Source organism: Silurus aristotelis, assembly GCF_946808225.1.
Source record: "Silurus aristotelis genome assembly, chromosome: 6".
NCBI classification, from domain to species: Eukaryota; Metazoa; Chordata; class Actinopteri; order Siluriformes; family Siluridae; genus Silurus; species Silurus aristotelis.
In genome coordinates, this window is record NC_139579.1 from 32,461,895 (window position 1) to 32,478,906 (window position 17,012).

At 43.5% G+C, this 17,012-nt stretch overlaps 1 protein-coding gene across 1 annotated transcript in view; it reads left to right on the plus strand.

Moving 5' to 3' along the window:
* The first annotated feature begins 2,903 nt into the window (after nucleotides 1-2,903).
* LOC310727858 (serine protease HTRA1A-like) overlaps nucleotides 2,904-17,012 on the plus strand; it is a 43,620-nt gene continuing 29,511 nt past the window's right edge. The window contains exons 1-3 of the mRNA XM_083544770.1: nucleotides 2,904-5,509; nucleotides 10,856-10,955; nucleotides 16,463-16,667. Coding sequence (XP_083400896.1) covers nucleotides 5,020-5,509; nucleotides 10,856-10,955; nucleotides 16,463-16,667 — 795 coding nt within the window. The 5' untranslated portion in view covers nucleotides 2,904-5,019. The remainder of the gene's footprint in view (nucleotides 5,510-10,855; nucleotides 10,956-16,462; nucleotides 16,668-17,012) is intronic.

Below are 17,012 nucleotides of genomic sequence, written 5' to 3' on the forward strand. Positions count from 1 at the left end.
CCACCCTGCCTGCACTCTTTTCTTCACTTCTCTAACACACTCTTCATTACTCTGCACTGTTGACCCCAGGTACCTGAACTCCTCCACCTTCTCCACCTCTTCTACCTGCAACCGCACCCCTCCACTGCCCTCCCTCTCACTCACACACATGTACTCTGTCTTACTCCTACTGACTTTCATTCCTCTTTCTGCTCCCTACTCTCACTCGGCATAAAACCATACTGCTGCTCACAGATGGTCACCTCTTCTCTCAGCCTGGCTTCCACTACTCTTTCCCATAACTTCATGGTGTGACTGATCAACTTTATTCCCCTGTAGTTACTGCAGGTCTGCACATCTCCCTTATGCTTAAAGATCAGTACCAGCACACTCCTTCTCCATTCCTCAGGCATCTTCTCACCTTCCAGAACCCTGTTAAACAATCTGGTTTAAAACTCCAATGCATCTCTTTTCTAAACATCTCCATGCTTCTACCGGTATGTCATCTGGTCCAACTGACTTTCCACTCTTCATCATCTTAATCGCTGCTCTCACTTCCTCCTTACTAATCCTATCTACATCCTGCTTCACCACCTCCACATCATCCAACCTTCTCTCTCTCTGATTTTCCTCATTCATCAGCTGCTCAAAATACTCCCTCCATCTTCTCAACACACTCTCCTCACTAGTCAACACATTTCCATCTCCATCCTTTATTGCTCTAACTTGCAGCACATCCTTCCCAGCTCGGTCCCTCTGCCTGGCCAATCGCTACAAATCCTTTTCTACTTCCTTACTGTCCAACGTCTCCTCCAGCTGCTGCTGCATCTCCTTGTTCTCCTGCCTACTTTTCTCATCACTCTGTCGATCCCAATTCTGTCTCCAACCTCTTTCTCCTTCTGCTCTCCTGCACTTCCTCATTCCACCACCACGTCTCTCTGTCTTCCTTTCTATTTCCAGATGTTACACCAAGTACTTTTCTAACTGTCTCCCTCATCACTCCTGCAGTAGTTCCCCAATCATCCAGCACCTCTTCACCACCACCGAGCTCCTGTCTGACCTCTTCCCTTCACCTCCAAAACCATCATACAGACCACCATCCGATGCTGTCTAGCTACACTGTCCCCTGCCAACACCTTACAGTCTCCAATCTCCTTCAGGTTGCATCTCCTACATAGAACATAGTCCACCTGTGTGCACCTTCCTCCACTCTTATACGTCACCCTATGATCCTCCTTCTTCTTAAAATACGTGTTCACCACTGTCATTTCTAGCTCATTCACAGGCATTGAAGATGTGAGATGTGTTTAGCTCTGTCTATGTAGTGCTGTGATCTCGACCTGCATGTCCACTCGAGCTCCTGCTGTTTTCAACAACCTTTTCCTCAGGAACAAACATAGTGTCGACCCATAAACATGTTCCTTGATATTGAAATGTCAGTCTGCTGTGGTGGACAGATCTCAGGTTTATAAATGTCTAGTTGCTTTATATTTCAGTGGTGGTTTTCTGTCGAGAAAATGGTTTCCATCTGAGTTCCTGAAAAAGAACAGCCTAAATTTGGAAGTACTTTAACTTTTCTCATGCATTTCAGAAGGCTGGAAATCTCAGTCATGTTATCACAGCAGCTGTGGGTGAAACTTTCATCTACTTGTTGCTGGATTTTTCTTCACATACCTCTCACAATTCTCCAGAGTTCTGGCATTCCTTCATTCATTTTCTCCCGCTTATCCGTAATTCAGGTCGCGGGGGCAGCAGTCTAAGCAGGCCGTCGCCTTCGACTGCTGCCCAATCTTCACAGCACCGTCCCTTACGGTCCCTCCTGCAGGTGGTGAGCCCACGGGAAGGCGGCCCCACGTCACTCCGACGTCACGGACCTTGATATTTCCCTCGTAAGGGACCCCCGGAGCATAGAGGGTTAAGGGCCTTGCTCAAGGGCCCAAGAGTGGCAGCCTGGCGATACCGGGGCTCGAACCCCAGACCTTCCGATCGGCAACCAAGCGCCTTAACCGCTGGAGCCACCACTCCCCCTGGCAATCCTTCAATTTATCACAAAATCCCCTAGAAATTTGCCAATCCTTTCCCCAGAAATCTGGCAACCCTTCACTTACCTTCTCTAAAAAATCCAAAAGAAATCTGCCAACCCTTCACCTACCTCCCCAAATCCTCCAGAAATCTAAAAAAAAATCGTTCCCCTAGAAATCTAAATAAAATCTTCACTTAACCATGAAACATTACTCTGGAAATCTGTCAATCCTTCACCTACCTCCCAACCAGTGTTGGGCAGTCAGTCAGTAAATTCTTCTCTGCTGGTCTAAACACTATCAGAAGCACTGGCCTACATTTAAAACATCAGTTCTAATATTTATCCATGAAATTGTATTCATTTATTCTCATCAGTTTATTCTCATCATCTCGTAGGGTTTCTCTCGGCTGCACTGCTTCCAGTACGTGTATGTGGATGTTAGATTTTTTGTCCAATCAGATTTCAGTCTCTATGTGCTGCCATGTCAATCTAATCTCCCCAGAGCCTTCAGAGTCAGTACTGCTGGACTTTTTACCACAGTCTCCTTAATAAACAGCTCTGTTTCTTTAACCAATTAGAATAGCCTCAGCACTGTTCCGTCCTCTGATTGGTTGTTCAGAGGGAAACTGTTACAGCCGAGTTGGACTGGTAAAACACGTGTGTAGCTCTGCACACGTTCATACATCTGAGTTAGACTTTTTTACACCTACAGAGGAAGAGAAATTGATTTGGTCTAAGAGACTTAAAAATCCATCGTGAAGAAAAGCGAGACATGGTGAGGAGGTCACCAACCCTGAAGCTCGCTAGCGTGTCTCAGCCCGGGAAAGGGTTTGATCTCCACTTCCAGACCAGTGAATATGAGCGGTACCACTGGATTACAGCCTCTGGGGGGCGCTGCACATTATGAGTCTGTATCTCTGGTGAGTAGGTTGTGTTTTATTTACATTTTTATGATTTTGTCATGTTATTAGACAAATATTGATTGTGAACTGCTCCAGATGTTGAAGGTGCACAGTTGTGGTTGTAGTGTAGAGGTTTGGAGGTCAACTGGGTTTCTTGCTTTAGTAAAATGGTTTTCACCTCCAGATGTGAAACGTCTCTCTGTAATGTCACGTGTTGTTATATTGTGTTTTTGTACAGTATTGATGGTTTCTATAATCACGACATGATAGTGGTGTATTAAGAGGTGGATTAAGTCGAGTACGTCCTCACTGAAGGCCCGGGTACCAAATACACGACCCGCCACTGCTCCCAACAATACTACAGAAATCTGGCTTCATTATGCTTCATTAAAATGCCCTCAGAAAATAATAAACTTTCAGAAATCTGCCAAACCTTCACTTATCCCCCAACATTTCCCTGGAAATCTGGTAAATCTTCCCTTATCCTGCAACACCCCTGTGGAAATCTGGCGATACTTCACTTAACCCTCAAAATCCACAGACAATCTGGCATCCCCTCACCTACCAATAAAATCCTCCAAAATCTGCAGAGCTTTATTGTGATATTTTAATGTAATTTTATAGATTTTTCTGTTTTATGTTCCGTAAAACAAAGTGTGTTACTTTCTGTTAGAGAAATCAGACACACTCGGAGTGAGCATTCTCCAGGTTAACAACAGAGAGTGACAGAACCCAAATTATCCACCAGAGGGCAGTGCAGTTACAGACTGCATTAAGTAAGATGAAGAGCCCGATGTATTGCACCAAATATAGAAGATCCATACGGATTCATCTCTCTAGTGAACCCACAGGCCAGAAGTTTTCAGTCCTTAAGACTGCAGGAGGAGGAGCTTGTAGACTTTATGATGGCAGGAGGAAGAGCTTTTAGACTTCATGATGGCAGGAGGAAGAGCTTGTAGACATTAGGATGGGATGAGTGAAGGAGCTTGTAGTTTACAATATGGTGAAGGAGTTTGTAGACTTCAAGATTGCAGTTGAAGGTGTTTTGAAACCTCAAGATGGTCAGAGAAGAAGCTTGTAAACCTCAGTATGGGAGGTGAAGGGCCTCTCAGACATCAAGATGGCATTGAGACAGCAGTAAAAGGTTCTTGAAGTAATAGGTATGGCAATACAAGGAGATTTTAGATCTCAGAAGAGCACGAAAAGGACTTCAAGATGGCAAGTAAAGGAGCTTGTAAACCACAAACTGGTAAATGTAATAGTTAAAGCTGGGAAGGATATGAATGTGTAGAATACAAAATGGTAAAAGAATATGGAGGTTGTAGACCTCAGGTTTGCAGAAGAAGGAGTTTCTAGTCATCAGGTTTCCAGAAGAATGACTTTGTACATCTCAGGTTTGCAGACATGGAAGTTTGTAGACCTCAGGTTTGCTAAAGATGGAGGTTGTATACCTCAGGTTTGCAGAGATGGGAATTTTAGACCTTAAGCTTTAAGAGGAAGAGTTTCTAGATCGAAGTTATCCAGAAGAATTAGTTTGTATATCTCAGGTTTGCGGATGTAGAAGTTTGTAGACCTCAAGTTTGCTGAAGGAGATTGTAGACCTCAGCTTTGCCAAATAGGAATTTTAGACCTTAGGTTTGCAGAAGAAGAGTTTCTAGATCTTAGGTTCTCAAAATAAGGATATTGTAGACCTCAAGTTTGCAGTAGAAGGAACCCGTTGTTCCTCAATTCTGCAGAGTTTTAGGGTTTAGGTTTGCAGAAGAAGATTATGGACCTCAAATATGCAGAAGAAGGAGTTTACATCTAAGAAGAAAGAGCCTGTAGACCTTCTGTTTGCAGTAGGAGGAACCTGTAGAACCTCAGGTCTCCAGGAGAAATCGCTTGTTGTATTTTGTGAACATGTGGTTCAGTTTGTTTGTTTGGTCACGTGGTGTATTCGGTGCGCTCTGATTGGTCAGTGAAGTTTAAAGGGGCGGGATCAGGCAGAGAACGTACACTGACCGAACAAATTCCTGTTCTTCTGTTCACTCCACGGTGTGTGTGCGTGCGGAAGTGTGTGTGTGAGCGTTTGAGTGTGTGTGTGTGTGTGAGAGAGAGTGTGAAAGTGTGTGTGAGATGGAGTGTCTCGCGCTGCGTCCCGTGCTGCTGTGTCTGTTCTCGGTCGCCCTGGCGTCTCCGGCGAGCGCGCGGATCGGCAAGCGAGCGGTCGTCGGCGCGTGTCCCGCGCGCTGCGACAAGTCCCGGTGCCCCGCGCTGTCCGCGCGCTGCGCCACGGAGCTCGCGCTGGACGCGTGCGGCTGCTGCGCTGTGTGCGCCTCCGGAGAGGGCGAGGCGTGCGCGGGAAGCGCGAGGCGGCTCGGCGACCCGGTGTGCGCGCGAGGGCTGCGGTGCGTCGAGTCGTCCTCACCATCATCTTCATCATCGACAGTCGGGCTCCGGCGGAGATCCCGAACCGCGGTGTGCACGTGCGCGAGCGACGAACCGGTGTGCGGCAGCGACGGAGTCTCGTACCGGAGCGCGTGCGCGCTGAAGCGGGCCGGCGAGCGCGCGCTGGAGCTTCAGCAGAACCCCGTGCTGCTGGTGCACAAGGGACCTTGCGGAGAAGGTAGTGCGTGCGTGCGTGCGTGTGTGTGTGTGTGTGTGTGTGTGTGTGTGTCTTTCTTTTTTGTGTGAAGAAAACTTTAAGGATAGATTGATTTTATATATTTAAGTGGGTTCTTCTACTTCTTTCATGAAGGTTCTTTGGAGAACCGAACCAGAATGCAGTAGATACATGGTTAAGGAGAACCTTGAAGCATTTACACATGTGTACTCTGACAATTCAGGTTCTTTGTCTGATTTTCTGTGTGTGTGTGTGTGTGTGTGTGTGTGTGTGTGTGTGTGTGTGTGTGTGTGTGTGTCTTTTTGTACATGTTCAATTTCAGTCTTGTAAAGGAATTTCTGGTTCTATGTGATGCTGTGACTTTCCTTCCAGTTCACTGAGTAGGTTAGTGATGGAGTGAGAGTGTGATAGAAAGAGAGAGAGAAAGAAGGTGGAGGACTGGGTAGAGAAGGAAAGATTGAGATGGCGAGAAAAAGTCGACTGTGAAGAGAGAGAGAAATTGTGATGGGTGAATTGAGAGAATGATGAGCAGAAATAGGGAGAGAGAGACAGAAAGACAAATAGACAGCATTCATAACAAAGGTATGAATAGATGGAGAGAAGCAGGAGAGAGAGACAGATAGGGAGTGGAAGAGAGTCAGACAGATAAACGGAGATAAGGGGAGTGAGACAGTCAGGGAGAGACAGTGATACTACCATTACACATTAAAGAGACAGAAATGAGGAGACATAACAGAAAGTGAGAGAGAGGAAGAAAAAATAGACATGGAGGGCCACAAATTAGACAGATGAGAAGAATGAGAGAGAGAGAGAGAGAGAGAGAGAGAGAGAGAGAGAGAGAGAGAGAGAGAGAGAGAGAGATGGGGGAGAGAGCAAGAACGTGATAAAGGGTGTGAGAGAGGGAGATGGGGGGAAGGAAAGAGAGAGAGAGAGAGAGAGAGAGAGAGAGAGAGAGAGAGAGAAAGAGAGGGAGATGGAGAGAGAGAGAGAGAGAGAACGTGATAAAGGGTGTGAGAGAGGGAGATGGGGGGAAGGAAAAAAAGAGAGAGAGAGAGAGAGAGAGAGAGAGAGAGAGAGAGCAAGAGAGAGAGAGAGAGAGAGAGAGAGAGATGGGGGAGAGAGCAAGAACGTGATAAAGGGTGTGAGAGAGGGAGATGGGGGGAAGGAAAGAGAGAGAGAGAGAGAGAGAGAGAGAGAGAGAGAGAGAGAGAGAGAGAGAGAAAGAGAGGGAGATGGAGAGAGAGAGAGAGAACGTGATAAAGGGTGTGAGAGAGGGAGATGGGGGGAAGGAAAAAAAGAGAGAGAGAGAGAGAGAGAGAGAGAGAGAGAGAGAGAGAGAGAGAGAGAGAGACAGGAAGAGAGAGAGGAAGAGAGGGAGAGGTAGATGGGGGGGAGGGAGAGAGAAGCGATTGTAAGATAATGAGTTTAACACTGAGCCTCGTTTCTGTTACAGTGAAAAGTCTGAGTGAAGAAGATCCTGAACTCCAGAACTTCTTTTTCTCTGCACTCGTTCTCACAGTAATGTTCTACAGTTTGCATGTTTTTTCCACCACAAAAGTACAGGTTCCAAAACGCCGCTGGTCTGAAAGTGAAACATGGTGATGTCATGGGTTTGGGAGTTATTTTCATGAGTTATTTTCAGAAGAGCCACGGAACTAAAATGAGAACGTTGCAAAATAAAAAGGAAAGAAGATCTAAAAACTGCTTCAACAAATCAGGCCAAGAACCAGAAACATCTACAAGGTCCTACACACAATAGATACGGGTTCTGGTTCTTGTGTTTTGATTTTCTTCTTTTTAGACTCATCTCCGAAAGAATCAAAATTCTGTCTGAGGTTGAAGGTGTCTTCAGTTTTGTGAGCATGTGGAACCATCTCTGGTTTCTTCTACACTTCTACATAGAACATATAATGGTTCCTCTAAACACGAGGATGGTGGCTGAATAGAATAGAGAGGTTCATGATCAAAGATGGCTCCATGTAGCTACAAAGAGTTCAGATATCTTCATGTTTTGTTGTAGGATTCTTCATGAAACATTTTGCTTCTTCTAAATATTCTTCTATAAGAGAAACACTTCAATTTAAAGTTCTACAGAGATCATTTAAAGGTGCTCCTGAAGAGCCAGTTGGATGGACACAATTGTATCAGATGTCTTTGGATGCAGGAGCATGAAATTCTCCCTTCACTTAACTAGGAGACTCAAACTACCTCCGCCATGACGATGCACCCTGTGCACAAAGCTCCATGAAGATCTGGTTTGGAGTGGAAGATCTCCTGCTGTAGAGCTCCAACCTTATTAAACATGATGAATATGAATGCTGACTGCACCCCAGACCTCCTCACCTTCTCACCTACACACACTTGTGTCTTAATGAATCTCCACAAATCCCCACAAAATTTAGTGGAACATCTTCCCAGGAGCTCATTATAACAGCCGGATGGGGATTAAATATGGAACAGGATGCTCAAAAAGAACACACCATATCATCTAATGTCAAGTCAAGTCAAGTCAAGTTTATTTGTATAGCGCTTTTCACAACAGACATTGTCTCAAAGCAGCTTTACAGAAAACAACAGTGAAGGTGAATGGTGTGCGTTTGTCCCTGATGAGCAGCCGTGGCGACAGTGGCAAGGAAAAACTCCCTTAGATGATATGAGGAAGAAACCTTGAGAGGAACCAGACTCAAAGGGGAACCCATCCTCATATGGGTGACATCAAGAGTTTGATCATAAATATTTCAAAAAAACAGAACAATTTGTGATCATCATAGATCCAGCATCAGCTTCTCCATGCTCCCAATGGTTGGGTGTCCACAAACAGAATGTTATCGGAGATGGTTCCAAGGAGAAGTACTTATTAAAGATCTGTGTGAATGTGTGCTTCTCTGATCACCAAACCAATTCTGTGTAATAATCATCTCTGTGGTTCTTCTTTTGGAGGAACCTGCAGTATATGTTCTAACAGATATATGACCTGGTTTATATATAGACCTGAAACAGGGTGGTTTCCTGCGATGTGTGATTATAAGAAGAAGAACTTCATGAAGAACCCTTGATTCTCCAAAGAACAGTTTAAACCCTTTACGTAATTACTGCAAAATATAAAGTCATGTCTCACGAAAGTTCCACATCTGTATATGCAATGATTTTTGAAAGTTCTTGGAAGAACTGAACGAGAACACTTTGGACTCCAGAACGTTCCATGAGGGACTGTAAATACATACAGGTTTCTTCTGGCCACATCCGTCTGTCACTCCTCTGTTTATTCTCTCAGTTTAAAACCAAACCATTCACAGCTCATTTCATCTCTCACTGCACACTTACTCCTGGCTCGTGATCCTTTGTAATTAGACAACAGCACCGGGAAACTACAGATCAGCGAGCACTCACACACACACACACACACACACACACACACACACACACACACACACACACACACGTAATAATACAAATCACACACAGAACAGAACAACAGTAGTGATAATAAGCAGTTAGTGTGGTTTGTTTTAGACGCAGCAACACAAACACACACACACACACACACACACACACACACACACACACACACACACACACACACACACACACACACACTTCACTTCACTTTCTGATAATTAGCACAAATTACAGGAGAAGAAGGTAAGAACGTTTCCAGACACGCCTGAGTGGAGAGCAGTAAGTGTGTGTACAACAACTAGAAAAGAGAGCAAATGTAGACAGAGAAACAGTGAGACAGAGGGAAAAAAAATGAAATAAAAGAAACTTTATACACCCCTGAGTATATCACTTATTCACTCCTCCACTCCCTTATTCACTCCTCCACTCACTTATTTACTCCTCACTCCCTTATTCACTCCTCCACTCACTTATTCACTCCTCCACTCCCTTATTCACTCATCCACTCACTTATTCACTCCTCCACTCTCTTATTCACTCCTCACTCCCTTATTCACTCCTCCACTCTCTTATTCACTCCTCCACTCTCTTATTCACTCCTCCACTCCCTTATTCACTCATCCACTCACTTATTCACTCCTCCACTCTCTTATTCACTCCTCACTCCCTTATTCACTCCTCACTCCCTTATTCACTCCTCCACTCTCTTATTCACTCCTCCACTCTCTTATTCACTCCTCCACTCTCTTATTCACTCCTCCACTCCCTTATTCACTCCTCCACTCCCTCATACACTCCTTCACTCCTCCACTCACTTATACACTCCTCCACTCACTTATACACACCTTCACTAACTTATTCACTCCTCCACTCCCTCCTACACTCCTTCACTCTCATATTCACTCCTCCACTCCCTCATACACTCCTCCACACTCTGATTCACTCCTCCACTCCCTCATACACTCCTCCACTCCCTCATACACTCCTTCACTCTCATATTCACTCCTCCACTCCCTCATACACTCCTCCACTCTCTTATTCACTCCTCCACTCCCTCATACACTCCTCCACTCCCTTATACACTCCTCCACTTTTTTTACACTCCTTAACGCCAGGTTTGACAAAAAGTTACAGTGTGCAGTCGAAGAGGTTGTGGCTGTCTGAATGCTTTCGTACTGAGCAGGATTACTATTGCAACAACACGTCATCAGAACGTCCACACAATGTTCTTTTCCCAGCTCATGTTCCCTGTTAGTGGGTGAACAATCTAACGCTATTCACGAATTGGTGAATTCCGCTTTACAATGATAGGAAGAGCCAACATTACAACAAAGGATTAAAAAGCGACGTTGCTATAAAATCTCACAGCATCTTTTTATACTGAAAATCAAGATCAAGGCTTTTTGCTCTTATAAATTCTCTTATACAATCCTACATTCTCCTGTACACTCCTTTATAAACCCCTACACTCCTTTACACACACACCTACACTCCCTTATGCGATCCTACATTCTCTTATACACTCTCACACTCCATTTCTTTAGATCTATACTTAACTACACTGTTCTTCATTCACATACAGACACCTACATACTTCTACACGTCCTCACACAGACATGCCAAGTCCCCGATCATCATTACTCACACGTTCCTTGTTTTGCCAGAGCACTAACATGAACATTTCAATATAAATGTTTTGAGATTCTTTTTTGTTTGTTTTATTTCTTGGTTTTCTTTTTTCTTTTATTTTTTTAACTAAACCGTAAATGCAGCCTTTCTGAAATGGGTGTAAATAAAGAGACATTAAATGACCAGTCTGATGTTTTGCACTTTTTTTTATTTAGATGATGTCAGTGTAAGTTTCAGAGGGTTGAATTATGTGTGTGTGTGTGTGTGTGTGTGTGTGTGTGTGTGTGTGTGTGTGTGTGTGTGTATGATTTTGTCTTGCAGTTTCAGAGAAACCAACAAGTCTGAGATATAAATACAACTTCATCGCCGACGTGGTGGAGAAAATCGCACCCACTGTCGTTCATATTGAACTCTTTCGCAAGTAAGTGTGTGTATGTGTGTGTTGGTTGAGTGTAACACCCAATTGGAGTTGCCGTGGAAAGGTGTGTACACCAACAAGCCTGAAAGATCAGGGATAGAATATAAGATTGTGTGTTTAAATCTGGCCACAGCCACAGCTGTTTGTCTCTGAGTGCTGAGAGAATAATGTTTGCGATGCTTCAACTTCTGTTGAGTCAATCTCAGAGCCGATTTACCTGGAGAATTGTAACTGGAATCAAAGCAACAATATGTACAGCAGTCCCCTGACACTTCATGTCATTTATTAGTGTTTGTGTAAATGCACTGGAAATTATTGATCTTATCTCCACGTGACCTGAAGAGGTTTATTATCACCTGACACCCTCAATATTAGAGTTCCACAGGGATGGGTTCTTAGACCATTTTTGTTCTATTTGTTATACTAAAGCTGTATTTGAATATAACTGTTTATCAGGGAATGTATGCGCTTCACTTCAGATCTAGAGATAATACCGCACCAACAGTGATTTGGAATCGGGAAAGAAGAGTCTGCGTGGGAGTTGTGACAGTGTAAAGAGATGAGAGAGAGATGAGGTGCACTGTCTAATCTGCTGTGGTTAATGTATGAGTTTAACCTCCTGAGTGTTGTGATCTTTCGTGCTTCGTGTCAGTGTCCTAACTGCAGATGTGATAAACTGATCTGCAGAACAAAGAACCACGAACACGTTCGGGGTAAGAACAGAGAAGCTGGAGTATAACGTCATGTGCATTACATATATAATTATTAGTATATATGCTATTCTTTTATTATTCAGAATGTGACCAATTATTTATATATAGATTGTTTTCTCCTCATTAAAACTTTTCTCAGTCACGTTCTCTCAGCGCCGCTGCTGCTATGTGATTATGACGTATCACAACACTACGGAGACGTGGCGTGTCCTGAGAGTTGCATAGAATAAAGATTAACATGGCAGAGGCAGAGCTGTAACTTACTGCAGACACAACAGGAAAAGAACATCTGCTTTTATTTTCATGTTTGTTCTTTTTCTTGCACTGCAAAGGCGTGTTTGTGAAAGGGGCCATGCGTTTGAAGTCAGAAGGCAAATAGTTGATTTGATATCTGTCTGAAATAAAGAAATAATTGAATTGCAGAGCATCACATATATTTCCATTTTGAATTGAATTGTGTTGAATTGAATGGAAATTGTCACGCACTGTATCGTAACAGTGGGGAATCTTTTGTATCGTATCGTTTATTATGCGAATTTCATCGGCCTTCACTTATGATGATGCACATCCCTACTGTTTATGACTCCATTTATATTTATGGCATTTAGCAGACACCCTTATCCTGAGCGCTCACATTTGATAATTAGGCTTTAACTCAGGGTTTCTGTGAGGTTTCAAAAAAAAAAAAAAAAAAAAAAAAAAAGTAGGCTTTAAAATGTCTTAAACTGACTGTTTTAGGTTTGCCGGTGATCATGAACACCAACTCTAATGCTCATTCAAATGCTCCAGCAGCACTTTAGAATATTTTTTTGTGTTGTTTTGTTTTCATGTAGATCATTCCGCTAGTCCAAATATAATTTCCTGTATTACAAATTAAACCAACATCCAACAGCCAGTCAGCTTCCTGTTATTGGCTATTGGTTTTGTTTCCAAAATGCTTAAAAATCTTCTTCTTTTGACTTCTCCCATTAGGGGGCGCCACAGCGGATCATCCGTCTCTATACTGCCCTGTCCTCTACATCTGCCTCTTTAAACCCAACTACCTGCATGTCTTCCCTCACCACATCCATAAACCTCCTCCTTGCCCTTTCTCTTTTCCTTCTTCCTGGTTTCTCCATCCTCAGCATTCTCCTACTGATTAACCCCATATCTCTCCTCTGCACATGTCCAAACCATCTCAATCTCACCTCCGTCACCTTGTCTCCAAAACGTCCTACATGCGCTGTCCCTCTAATAAACTCATTTCTAATCTTGTCCATCATCGTCACTCCCAACGAACAGCTCAACATCTTCAGCTCTGTTACCTCCAGCTCCACCTCCTGTCTTTTACTCAGTACCACTGTCTCTAAACCATACAACATCTCAGGTCTCACCACAGTCCTATAAACTTTCCCTTTCACTCTTACAGATACTCTTCTATCACAAATCACTCCTGCTATTACTCATCTCCCCCCACTCCACCCTGCCTGCACTCTTTGCCTGCACTCACTTCTCTAACACACTCTCCATTACTTTGCACTGTTACCTGAACTCCTCCACCTTTTCTCCCCGCAACCGCACCACTTCTCTTCTCTCCGGCGCCCCCTGCACCTCTCCAGGGTCTTCTCAATCTTCTCCCTACTCTTACCAAAATTCACAATATCATCCACAAACATCATAGCTCACAGAGACTCCTGTCTGACCTCGTCCTTTAACCTGTCCATCACCACTGCAAACAGGAAAGGGCTCAGAGCCGATCCTTGATGCAGTCCAACCTCAACCTTGAACCAGTCTGTCGTTCCTACTGCACACTTCACTGCTGTCACACTGCCCTCATACATGTCCTGCACCACCCTCACATACTTCTCTGATGCACCAGACTTCCTCATACAATACCACAAATCCTCTCTTCACCCTCTTCGTACGCTTTCTCTAAATCCACAAACACACAATGCAACTCTTTCTGACCTTCTCTATACTTCTCTATCAACATTCTCAAAGCAAGAAGCCTCCTGCTGTTAGATTTATAACAGTCAGTTACACGAATCTTCAGTCCGGTTGCATTAACCATCAGATTCTGGACAGTAAGAGATTGATGAGACTGACTGGGGAGACTGAACTATCAGCTGACTTGGAAAGGCTCCATATTGACTCAGTGCAAACTCTCGCTGGTGTCCCACAAGGCACAATGTGTAGCTCTCTTCCAATTTCCATCTAAACCCATTGCGTCAGTGAAGTTATATCTGTACATGACTCATCTTCTCCTTTCTGTTTCCATTTCAGCTCACGGCTGCTTAGACTAATCTTGAACTACATTCAATCAAAACAGAGTTGCTGTACATCCTCGGTAATGCAAAGGGTCATGCTCCTGTGATCTCCCTGGAGAACTCCTAGATTGCAGCATGTGTACTCTTGCTCAGCCTACAGGTCCAGGTCCAGAGGGATTATTGAATGTAGCGTCAAAAGGGCGAGAAGAGTTCACCATCAAATGGAGTGTAAAGTTCTAAGGAGAGTTCACTATGTAGTAAGGTCCAGAATTCCAGAAAGGTTTAATAGTATATAAAGTAATGTCTAGAAGAACTAATTATAAACCAGTGTCCAAAGCTCAAGAAGAATCTAATAACAAAAGTGTAAAAGACTAAAGGGAGTTCACTACCATGCAAGGCCCAAAGTCCAGAAGAGTTCCATAGTATGTAGATTCCAAAGGTCAAGAAGAACTACTTAAAGGCCAAAGATTCAGATGAGTTTATAACAATATAAAGGTCTAAGGAGAGTTGACAGCTAAGTAGAATCCAAAGCTCGAAAGGGTTCACAGGGAACAATTTATGATCAAGTAAAGCTCAAAGATCCAAAAGCATTTACACATTTAGCAGATGCCAAAACAAGAAAGAACGTTGATTCTTCCACTTGGATGCCAGTAGATGGTGGACGCACAATGCCTTCCATGTAGTGCCAAAACCTTTTAGATGATTTCACTACCAGATAAATGTCCAACAGACCAAAGAGGATTCAAAGTACAAAAGGAACATGCAGGACCACTTAAGCTGGACCACTGTTTCCTCTTCAGCTAAGGATCTCCGTGTGATATGAGATGACATGACAAATCCTTCTATCACATCACACTAACCATGCGATTCTGCAGACTTTTTTACACAACACCAGAAGAACTTTTGAACCACTTTTCAATTTCATGTCTTAATCGTTCCCAGATTTGACTCTATTTTTGTTGCTGATCTCCATTTAAATGTTCTTTCATAAATCTTTCAGAATTCGTTTACTTGCCTGGTTCATAACCCTCCTGAAGTTTTCTCAGTGTGTGTGATAGAGGTCTGGATTCCTGTTGCAGCAATAAGCAATTATACTTACAGACCACAAATTTGTGAACCACATTCATTATTTACTCTGGTCTACGAACACACCCACCAACAAGTTGACTGGAGATGTAATCCTTCTCCCAGGCTTCAACATGTTTCTAGTGCTACATGTTGCTTCTTCTGGGTGATGGTTTCTAGAGTTTCAACTAGTTTTAGGTGTGTCCATTCATGCCAAGAAATATGATCCTGGTCCATGGACATACCCTTCTGCATGCTGTTTGAGATCTTTAAATTTATGGTTCATGGTGTGTCCTTCCCACAGGCCAAATACATGATCCTAGTGCTAGATGTTACAGCTTATGGATCCTGTTTCCTTGTTCTTCAACTTTGTTTTCCAGTGTGTTCTCTCAGACCTTCTGAATTCTGATTACTCGTCTTTTTTTTTTTTTTTTTTTACTTAATGGTTTATGTGTACTCTCAGACCAAAAAACATGATCCGTTGACATGCCCACCTGCATGCTGACTCAGATCTTTAACTTTATGGTTTGTAGTGTGTCCCTCTCTCAGACCCAAACATGATCCCAGTGGTACATGTCGCTGCTTCTGGATCCTAGTTTTTAGCTCTTTAAATTTGTGGTTTACAGTCTGTCCTCGAAAGCCAAAAAACATTATAGTGCTAGATGTTTTAGGTTCTGGATCCTAGTTTCCAGATCTTCAACTTTATGGTTTCCAGTATGTCCTTTCAGGCCAAAAGACAACATCTAAATGCTACATGTTGCTGCTTCAGGATCCTAGTTCCTAGATCTTCAACCTTATTTTTTCTAGTGTCTCCTCAGTCCTAAGAAATGTGATTTATTGTCATACTTACTTGAATGCTGACTGGGAAATTTAACTCTATGGGTCCTTCTCTGAAGCATGATCCTAAAGCTAGATGCTGCTGGTTGTGGATCCTGGTTCCTGGATTCTAGTGTTTCTTCTCAGGCCCAAACATGATCCCAGAGCTGGATGTTACTACTTATTTTCATTATTTACACTGGCCCACAGACACACCCACATACATAATAACTGAGATCTTCAACTTTGCTGGTTTCTAGTGTGTTCTCTCAGGCCAAATAAACAGGATCCTAACATGGTCTTGGTCCAGTGACATGCTGAAAGACCTTTATGGTTCATAGTATGTCCTTCTCCCAGGCTTAAACATGGTCCAAGATCTAGATGTTCCTGCTTGAGGGTCCTGGTTCCTAGCTCTTCAATTTTATGGTTTCTAATGTGTCCTCAAAGCCTAAAAACCCTAATCCCAGAACTAGATGTGCAATCCGTTTCTATCTAAACAGCCTTGTATCTTTAAGAGAAGACTAAAGATCTTCATCTGATGACTAATTTACGATTTCTCTCTTATAAATGTAGGAATGAACACTTCATCATGCACTCATTGAGGTCCTTTTTAAGTCCCCACACATCTGCTTTTCTCCGTCTCGATCTGTGACACGTTTCTTTCCCTCAGGATGGCGTACAGTCTGCGTGAGAGGGCCGTGGCGACCGGCTCGGGATTCATCGTGTCTGATGACGGACTCATCGTCACTAACGCCCACGTGGTCGCCGATAAGAACCGCGTGAAGGTCGAATTGAAAAACGGGCAGTCGTACGACGCTAAAATCACCGACATTGACGAAAAATCGGACATCGCGCTCCTCAAGATCAACGCTCCGGTAGGAGTTTGCTTCCTTTATTGTGGGATGATGAGGCTGGAGTGAGGGATTAGAGGAGGAAATACATCGGAGAGAAAAATAGACAGATGAGAAGAACGAGAGAAGGTTTTATAGTCTCGTTCATGCAGGAAGGTGATTTATAAAACAGGACACTGAGGGATGTGGGGAGAACTGAGGATTGAGGGTATGGGAAAGAAACAGTCAGTACATAAATATCTGTGTGTGTGTGTGTGTGTGTGTGTGTGTGTGTGTGTGTGTGTGTGTGTGTGTGTGTGTGTGTGTGTGTGTGTGTGTCAGTCACCACAGAATGGATAGCACATGCTCAAGAGGAAAAGTTCTGTCTCT